At 40.7% G+C, this 10,635-nt stretch overlaps 1 protein-coding gene across 2 annotated transcripts in view; it reads right to left on the reverse strand.

Annotated features, from left to right (window-relative positions):
* LOC108719029 (TGF-beta receptor type-1) overlaps positions 1–8,808 on the reverse strand; it is a 50,582-nt gene extending 41,774 nt beyond the window's left edge. The window contains exon 1 of one of the 2 annotated variants that reach the window (XM_041566170.1): positions 8,489–8,808. In XM_041566170.1, coding sequence (XP_041422104.1) covers positions 8,489–8,567 — 79 coding nt within the window. In that variant the 5' untranslated portion in view covers positions 8,568–8,808. Of the gene's footprint in view, positions 1–8,427 lie in introns of both variants that reach the window. The other variant, XM_041566171.1, reaches the window with a different exon arrangement.
* Between the last annotated feature and the right edge of the window lie 1,827 nt (positions 8,809–10,635).

Below are 10,635 nucleotides of genomic sequence, written 5' to 3' on the forward strand. Positions count from 1 at the left end.
CAGAATACATCCATTGGATTTATCAAAACGAATAAAGTGCACTTACTGATAAAGGTAGTGCTGTGTAGTTAAAACCAGGCTAAAAACAGCTATTCAGCTGTTAAAAAACAGTCAATCATTAAACGATACATTTATCAAACTACAGAATGTTACATACGTTACATTCATCTAACAGTTGGCAACCCTAGATATTATACTTGTATCCAATTTTGCTGTCGCAATACTGTATTCATATCCAATTTTGCTGTCGCAATACTAAAAAAGGCAATATGTGTCAATTCTGCACTATCTATAATTGCCAGAACAGGATAACCCACATATCTAGGCCAGCACTAGTCAGTTTTGATGAATTGACTTTGTAACTACAATTAGAGCAATGTCTATGCTACATATACCTAATATACTGTTCGTATGCTGGAAAGGAGATATACTCTTATACTTCCACATATACATATTTGGTACGATTACCATATGGCAATTATTCGGGACAAAATATTCATAAGAAACAATTTAAGGTCAGCGAGCTATTCAAGCCCCTCGGGGCCACACAATTTAGTTCGTATGTCCAGAACGCCTCTCTCTGTAGTAGCAGGCGATCAATGTCCCCTCCCCTGGTTAAATCCAAGATGCAGTCAATCGGCATACATTTGAAGGCAGAGGCTGGATGCTTAGCCTGCAGCCAATGTTGTGCCACAGGTTGTTTAGAAATGTCCTGTTTCGTCTCCTTTTAATGATTGACTGTTTTTAACAGCTGAATAGCTGTTTTTTAGCCTGGTTTTAACTACACAGCACTACCTTTATCAGTAAGTGCACTTTATTCGTTTTGATAAATCCAATGGATGTATTCTGCACTTGGTCACTTTACAAATTTTAGCACCAGTCTATTTAATATTTAATATTTAACACTTTTAATATTGATATCTTAGAACCATACAGAATGTTTTTGTGATTCACTTTTATGGATGATTGATGTCATTTCCTGTTCATGGATCTGTGGGATTGTGGGTATATAAACACGTGTGTGATTAAACATGGTTGCCTTGAGAAAGGTCCCTGAGTGGACCGAAACGTCACGTCGGCTTTGCATGTAACTTGAATACAATTTGTTTCTTTCAAAAAACTCGGTGTTGCTGGTCATCTTTACTTCATTATCTACCTATTTTACCTTGCACCTGCGGTAAGCTGCAAAGGCGGTGTGCTGCCCACTTGGAATCATTACAAATATTATATTTGGCGTGCACCCGCGAAGTAATCAAATATCGCTTTTCGATTTTTCTATCCACCTGAACCTTGATCAATATGGACAGGCTACAACAACAGGGCATGGGCTTCAGACCCTACACTACTGATGAAGTGGACAAGATTTTATTCACTGAGACTTTTAAGGACACATTTGGGGAGTTGGGAGCCAAAGAGACCCATCAGGAGTTGCTGCGTTTGAAAAAGAGAGAGGTGGAATTGCACTTACATGGAGTGTCCCTCTCTGAATATTATAGGGAGAAAAGAATCCCCCGGGGCTTCCGTATCAATAATATGCCCACTATTGGACGCAGCAACCCAGACTTCTGTGATCGCTGGTGTGCTGCGCTGGACAGATGCTCCCATGAATTGATGCTATTGGTGATCGAGGAAACTGGACGTGAGTTAAGAACAGTGCGTGGGGAAATAATCCAGTTTGAAAATGACAACCTCAATACCTTGAAGTCAGACAGAGAGAAGGACTGGCTCGCCCAGCTGCAGGAACAGATAATACGCTACAAAAGCGATATCCTCGCATTCAAGCGGTCCAAATTCCTCCGTGTGCAACAGGACTACAAGGAGAACAACGTATACAGATGGCGCCATGGAGGGAGACCTAACATGCCGAGACGCAGGATGATGACGCGGCGCGTACGGAAGCCGTTGGGGTATGTGTCCAGTAGCGCGGAATCAGAGGAGGAAGTGGACGCGGGGACCCGCATGGCACAGGATGTTTTTTTAGGTCCGGAAACACCCCAGGAAGAAGGGGGCGATCGAAGCACCGACGTGGGGGGCGCAAACACAGGAAAAGGCAGAGGACGCGGCAAGCCTCCTCGCCGGGGAAGCAGAGCTCCAGCGAACAAACAGTGATCAACCTCTCCAAACACCCGCTCTCAGCAATGGAGGTAAGCGTACTGGCTAAAGGTTTATCGTATGTTCCCTCCATGCTATCTAATAACTTTAAAGCAGTAGTAGATAACTACAAATTTTCACGGACCTTGAGACTAAGGGAGTACTTCAAGTACACAGGGGAGACCAGGACAAATACAAGAGAGGGGGAGATATCCCTCAGGGCAAAAAGTGACTTTGACCCCATAGTGAGTAATATTTCATTACGTACCTTTTCTCGCATGATTGATTCAGCGATTACGGATTTTCCTAAACAATTACAACATAGAGGCAATCTAACCAAGGAGGAACGTATGGCATTGAATGAGCTGCGTGCTAATAAAGAGATTATAGTTAAACCAGCTGATAAAGGTGCGGCGGTAGTGGTCTTAGATTATGTTTACTACAGGATGGAACTACTGGCACAGTTGTCTGATGTTAACAGTTATTCCAAATTGAACTTTGACCCTACTTCTAAGTTTCAGCTACGCCTCAAGAAACTCTTGCATGAAGCATGCACGCATGGCTGGATCACCGAGAGCATACAGGAAGGACTATATGTGAACCATCCGGTAAGACCAGTCATTTATTCTTTACCAAAAATCCACAAGTCCCTACAGAACCCCCCTGGCAGGCCCATTATATCTGCCAGGGGGTCGTTAACTGAAAATGTGGCTAAGTATGTGGATTCACTATTACAACCATTGATCAAGGAATTGGGTTCGTATTTAAGGGACACATCTGACTTCTTAAGGATGATTGGGAGCATTGACACTACCAATATGAGTTTCATCTTTGTAACTATGGACGTCCACAGCCTGTACACGTCTATCCCACATGGGGAAGGGATACAGGCTGTGAGGGAGTTTCTCAGTAATAACCAGGCTTATATTGGCCCACCCTCTGAATTTGTGATTTCCCTTTTGGAGTTCATATTATACAACAATTATTTCAAATTTGAAATGGATTTTTATTTACAGTTGACCGGGACAGCGATGGGCTCAAATGTAGCACCCACATATGCGAATATTTTCATGCATGGGTATGAAACAATGTATATATACAAACACCCCCTCTTTCGTAAAAATGGGGGGTACTTCAGACGCTACATTGATGACCTATTTTTCCTTTGGTATGGTACCAAGGAAGAGCTGAATGATTTTGTGGATGAGCTCAATGGCATACCGTCACCCATTAGATTTACAGTACACTCGGATCCAATGAGCATTAGCTTCCTTGATGTGACTGTATACAAAAATGAGGAAACACATCAATTGAATACTAAGATCTATCAGAAACCCACGGATAGAAATTCCCTATTGCATTACTCAAGTAGCCATCCACGCCATCTATTAGACTCCTTACCCAGGTCCCAAATGATGCGGGTAGTAAGGGTGACCAGTGATAGAGGGGAGAGGATGCGGGCACTTGAGTGTATGGCCAATAGATTCTTGGAGAGGGGATATCCGAGCGAATTGATAAAGGATACACAAGCGTGGGCCGAATCACTTGATCGGGAGGTGATCCTGAGGGGTTCAACTAGAACCAATGGGGATAAAACGGATGAAATCTTTTATATGACCACTTTTGATGCACGTACCCCATTAATCAAAAAATCTATTTTTCAGCATTGGCCTATAGTAAAATCCGATGTGGAATTGACGGCATTGAATCGGAAAAAGATTAGGTTTGGCCATAGGCGGAATAGGAACCTGAAGGAAATCCTTTCCCCCACGGACCCGGTAAGCAAGTATTCGGCTAAGGCAACCATTATGAAGATGGGTGTATTCAAATGTGGCAATTGTACTATGTGTAATTCCTTAATTACAGGTGAAACATTCAGCCACCCCTATACGGGTAAAGTTTACCGGATCAAACAGAGACTCTCATGTACGTCCCGGAATGTAGTATACATAATCAAATGCCCATGCGGCTTTCTGTACTGCGGGAAAACCTGCAGGCAGTTAAGGGAACGTATAAGTATGCATCGCTCGACCATTAGAGCGGCTCTTGATCCAAAACCCAAAAAGGAGACGAAACAGGACATTTCTAAACAACCTGTGGCACAACATTGGCTGCAGGCTAAGCATCCAGCCTCTGCCTTCAAATGTATGCCGATTGACTGCATCTTGGATTTAACCAGGGGAGGGGACATTGATCGCCTGCTACTACAGAGAGAGGCGTTCTGGACATACGAACTAAATTGTGTGGCCCCGAGGGGCTTGAATAGCTCGCTGACCTTAAATTGTTTCTTATGAATATTTTGTCCCGAATAATTGCCATATGGTAATCGTACCAAATATGTATATGTGGAAGTATAAGAGTATATCTCCTTTCCAGCATACGAACAGTATATTAGGTATATGTAGCATAGACATTGCTCTAATTGTAGTTACAAAGTCAATTCATCAAAACTGACTAGTGCTGGCCTAGATATGTGGGTTATCCTGTTCTGGCAATTATAGATAGTGCAGAATTGACACATATTGCCTTTTTTAGTATTGCGACAGCAAAATTGGATATGAATACAGTATTGCGACAGCAAAATTGGATACAAGTATAATATCTAGGGTTGCCAACTGTTAGATGAATGTAACGTATGTAACATTCTGTAGTTTGATAAATGTATCGTTTAATGATTGACTGTTTTTAACAGCTGAATAGCTGTTTTTAGCCTGGTTTTAACTACACAGCACTACCTTTATCAGTAAGTGCACTTTATTCGTTTTGATAAATCCAATGGATGTATTCTGCACTTGGTCACTTTACAAATTTTAGCACCAGTCTATTTAATATTTAATATTTAACACTTTTAATATTGATATCTTAGAACCATACAGAATGTTTTTGTGATTCACTTTTATGGATGATTGATGTCATTTCCTGTTCATGGATCTGTGGGATTGTGGGTATATAAACACGTGTGTGATTAAACATGGTTGCCTTGAGAAAGGTCCCTGAGTGGACCGAAACGTCACGTCGGCTTTGCATGTAACTTGAATACAATTTGTTTCTTTCAAAAAACTCGGTGTTGCTGGTCATCTTTACTACATTATATATATATATATATATATATATATATATATATATATATATATATATGCAAAACGGCAACACTCCTAGGAATTTTCAACACAATCAGGTATATATCGGATTTATTAATTCCAAAGTTTCAGTTCAGTAGCGGAACTTTCATCAGGGAAAAAGAGAACACGGGGCAATGCTTAAAACCACCTTATGATGCCAAATGATGTTGCTAGGCAACCCGCACCCATAAGTGAAGAAGATACGACGGGTAAGTCAGTGTCTATAGAGAAAAATCACACTTAGTTACTTGCTTATGTGAAGACCTACTCAGAAGCACATTGCTGATCCAAGCCAGAACAAGCCAAAACCCAAGATCTCGCTCTGTCCTAGGCAGGGAGCGTTGGGGGGGGGCGTGTACTGCACCCCGTCCAAGGTCCTGTAGAGGTGGGACTAGCTCAGGGAGCTGGGAGAGACAGTGGGAAGGAACGGCATTGTTACGCCCCATGACACACGTCAGTCTGTATCTAAGCGCCTTCTAATCACACAGCGTTTTACCTTAAAGGTTACGGATTCCATAGTGACTACGTGCACCCGCAGACCAGCATACAACGCTATAAATAGTGCCATATTAAGCGCTAAACAAAAACTGCCACTGTGTGTTATTAAGAGCAGCCGATAAGCTATGCCACCTTTCCCCCAAAAACCCACACATCAGGACCAAGTGTGAGCTTAGAAATAGGCGCTCAGTTTAGACCAGGGTATGGTGTAACACTGCATATTGGACAATGAGCAGACAGGGTACGCCTGCTACACCAGATGTGCCCTGAGTCATTGGTCTACAGTGAATCAAAAACAATGTTACAACGTATTTGACTGTGACAGAAATCGAATCCAATAAGCGACATACAATAAGATAGATAAGAATAAACATTGGAACACAGTAGCTTACATAATGCCTAAGAGTTCAAAAAGTAGCATAAGCACTGAATAAAGCAAAATCATTAAAGAAAACATCCGAATGGCAAGGTTTCATTTAGTCCTCGTGGGGCCACAGTGTCAAGTCTGTGGAACCACCTGGATTCTCTCCTTAAAGGGCTTTATCCCTATTGCCTCCTCTTGCCGGGGGGGGGGGGGTTGGTAGTCTATCGCCATACATCTGAAGGTTGGCAATGTGTGTCCTTTGACCAAAAAATGTTTGGCAACTGGTTGTAAAGCGTTCCCCTCTCTTAGTGCTTTGCTGATTGCCGATTCTCTCTTTTAAAGGAACAGTTCAGTGTGAAAATAAAAACTGGGAAATAGATAGGCTGTGCAAAATATAAAATGTTTCTAATATAGTTAGTTAGCCAAAAATTTAATGTATAAAGACTGGAATGACAGAATGTGTAACATAATAGCCAGAACACTACCTGCTTTTCAGCTCTATAACTCTTGAGTTAGTCAACAACTTGAAGGAGGGCCACATAGAACATATCTGTTCAGTGAGTTTGCAACTGATCCTCAGCATGCAGCTCAGATTCAAAAGCAACAGATATGACCCATGTCCCCCCCCCCTCAAGACACTGATTGGTTACTGCCTAGTAACCAGGGTAACCAGTCAGTGTAAACCAAGAGAGCTGAAAAGCAGGAAGTAGTGTTCTGGCTATTATGTTACACATCCAGTCACTCCAGCCTTTATACATTACATTTTTGCCTAACTATATTAGAAACATTTTTTATTTTGCACAGCCAGTTTTTATTTTTATACTGAACAATTCTTTTAATGTAGTGTAGTCTTTCAAATAAGGATTCCCCCAAACACTACCTTTTAGTAGTGACTTTCTATCAAAGTGTATATCCTTGCATTTATCAACAATGAATCTCATTTGCCAGTTTGCTGCTCAGTTTTAGTCATATCGCTGTGCAACATGCCAGTATCCTGCACACTTTAGTATAATCAGCAAAGATACAGTACCACTTCCAAGTCATTTATAAACAAATTAAAAAGTAAAGGGCCAAGGACAGACCACTACAGTACTCCACTAACAAAACTGGTCCAATTAGAAATTGCTCCATTTACTACCACATTTTGTAATATATCATTCAGCCAGTTCTCCTTCCAAGTACAAATATGTTCCAGGCCACAGAATGAGAATGTGCCGCAAATTGCTCACTATGCGCATGGGCATTACGTCAGATGCCCATTACATGTATGCATGCTACACAATTTAAAAAAACAAACTATTGCTTCCTCCAACCACAGTGTGGGCTGTATTAGCCCACACCTCTGATGGTGGTGGTGGGGGGGGGGGGGGGAGTCTATTCCAGCTGACAGGTGCCCTTTAAATAAAAGTGCAATTTTGAACACAATATTTTTTACTAATGCAACATACCCCATAATTCCAGCATCACTGCATTAACATAGGAAGCTGCACCTGACGCAACTGTGGCATATGCATAAAAATTTGACATTTGCACCCAATTTTTTAGTTGCAAGTTTGCTGTGCCAATTGACATGCAAATGTAGGGAGGTGATCGTTCCAGGGTTTCCCTACATTAACATATGCACCTGCACAAAATTCGTGAAAGGAAGGGGGCGAAGACACAGGCGCTAAGCGCAACTATATGGAAGTGTAAGAAACAGCTTGGAATGCAGGCACCTTTAGGAATTTCATTCATACCTTCAACGAACAGAAAATTTTGAGATGACAATTGCCCTTGCAATAAGTAAACAACTACACTTATTCCTTATCAGACTCACAAATGTAAAGAAAGTTCTGCTTAGTTTTTAATGTCAATGCACAGTACTTTTCTAATGTATACCCACTTCCAGCCAAATGAAAAGGATTGCGCAGTTAGCAGTCTATACCGTGTTAAGGATAATTGTACATGCTTACAGTAATTGTAAAGACTGACTGTTACCTTGGTGCAAACGAGATATATGGATACGTCTAATAAGAATGTATCTGTCCACTAAATATAGTTCACTGTATTGGGATATTATTTTGAGATATATAGAGATAGATATAGATATAGATACGGTTTCAACTCGTTAGAAATATTGTTTATGTTTAATTGGAGGATATGTGCAAAAAACCTTTAATCACTCAGACAAAGTAAGAGTGGAACGACAAACCATTGGAAATGTAGAAAACAGCAACTTATCCAAATCAAGTAAAAGCAATACAGATTTCAATACTGGGGTTCAGAGACGCCGACATGTATGAACAAAATGCAGCAGACGGGATTTCTTCATTTGCCCAACACACCACTCGCACTACCCCACCCCCAACTTACTTTTACGGCCATGTTGCCCAAGCTGGACAAAACCAGGCTTGCTGTCTCCCGAATTACTCACCCTCAGTCCCACAAATCAGCGCAACCAACAAGAGAACGAAGAGCCTTGGCAGCCACGGCCAAGAAGCCGATACAGACATGGCATCAATGTTCCGTCTATTAATCTTCCCTCCGATCCCTTCTTCCTCTCGCTCCTCCCCCTTTCCAATACCGCCTCTCGCGACGTCCCTGCCCCGCACTGTGTAATACTGTTCAATTGTTTAGGGTCGAGGCATGGTCTTCTATGGGTATTTCTGGTGTTAATACGAGACGTGTGCCATAGGCCTCAGAGGTGAATCTGTCATCATGGCTAGTTATACTAAATACACACACAGACTGATCAGGTGACTACAGTACGTATATATAAACACTTTGGCCTAGAGATAACTGTCCAGCGACCCCACCTACAATGTAACTGGGCGTGATCAAGTGGGTGCTATTGTTTTTGGTGTGTGTTGTCTTTTGTAAAGCTTTCGTGTTGTAAACTTTATTTCGATAACCTTTCGGTGCCAGCTGAATTCACCTTTAATTTTCGTTCAGGGCTAGATGTTTTTGAACACTTTATGGTCTCTTTTTTTTTTTTAGTTTATTTTCATTTTCAGGACAACTTAGATTTTTGAAATCTGTTTTTGCTATTTCTGGAACAAGACAGAGGCATACCTTAAAGGGGCTGTTCGCCTTTAAATTAACTTTTAGTAAGATGTAGAGAGTTATATTCTGAGACAATTTGCAATTGTTTATAATTTTTTATTATTTGTGGTTATTGAGTTATTTAGCTTTTTATTCCGCAACTCACCAGTTTACAGATAGAGTGATCTGGTTGCTATAGTACAAATTACCTTAGCGACCATGCATTGATTTGAATGAGAGACTGGAATATGGCTAGAAGAGGGCCTGAATAGAAAGATGAGTAATTAAAAGTAGCAGTAACAACACATTTGTAGCCTTACGGAGCATTTGTCATTGATCCGTATGTGAAAGTTGGAAAGCGTCAGAAGAAGGCTGTAAATAATTCAAAAAAGATTAAAAAAATAATAATAATGAAGACCAATTGAAAAGTTGCTTAGAATTAGGTATTCTATAACATACTAAATGTTAACTTAAAGGTGAACCACCCCTTTAAACTGAAAGAGGACCATAAACACAGCATGTAATGCTTTGGCGGATATTTGCAAAATTCAACAAAAACATGCCCAATGTTTTGTGGTTGGAATGACATACATTTTTTGCAACTACATTTCGTAACATGTTGGTGCCCCCAAGCATTTCGTAACAGTGGTGGCCCCCAAGAATTTGAAACCTTTGAAAATGTAGATATGTGCTTAAAAATTATATGCACCACACCCTCACAATTGGTGTATATGTACCGATGAGTGAAAGGTGAATATAACTAAAGTCAAAGCACAGCACACGTCACATCGAAAACGTATGAACAGTGATTCTCCTCCACCAGACACAAACTGAAATCTGGCAGTTTAGTGTATTCAGTGACAATTTTTGCCAGACACGGTTGTTTCTCCATCTGTGTTTAAATGCAGCTGGAGAAACAGCCTATCCACTCTGACCTGAACTTTAGTTAAAGGGGTTGTTCACCTTTAATGGTTGCTAGGGTGCAAATTACCGTAGCAACCATGCATTGATTTGAATGAAAGACTGGGATATGGCTTAGAAGAGGGCCTGAATAGAAAGATGAGTAATTAAAAGTAGCAGTAACAATACATTTGTAGCCTTACAGAACATTTGTCATTGACCCCCTATGTGAAAGTTGGAAAGCGTAAGAAGAAGGCTGCAAATAATTCAAAAATGATTAAAAATATAATAATGAAGACCAATTGAAAAGTTGCTTAGAATTAGCTATTCTATAACATACTAAACGTTAACTTAAAGTTGAACCACCCCTTTAAACTGAAAGAGGACCATAACCACAGCGTTTAATGCTTTGGAGGATATTTGTATAATTCAACAAAAACATGCACAATGTTTTTGTGGTTGGAATGACATACATTTGTGGCAACCACATTTCGTAACAGTGGTGGCCCCCGAGAATTTGAAACCTTTGAAAATGTAGATGTGTGCTTAAAAATTATATGCACCACACCCTCACAATTGGTGTATATGTACCGATGAGTAAAAGGTGAATATAACTACAGTCAAAGCACAGCACACGTC

Source organism: Xenopus laevis, chromosome 6L, assembly GCF_017654675.1.
Source record: "Xenopus laevis strain J_2021 chromosome 6L, Xenopus_laevis_v10.1, whole genome shotgun sequence".
NCBI lineage: Eukaryota > Metazoa > Chordata > Amphibia > Anura > Pipidae > Xenopus > Xenopus laevis.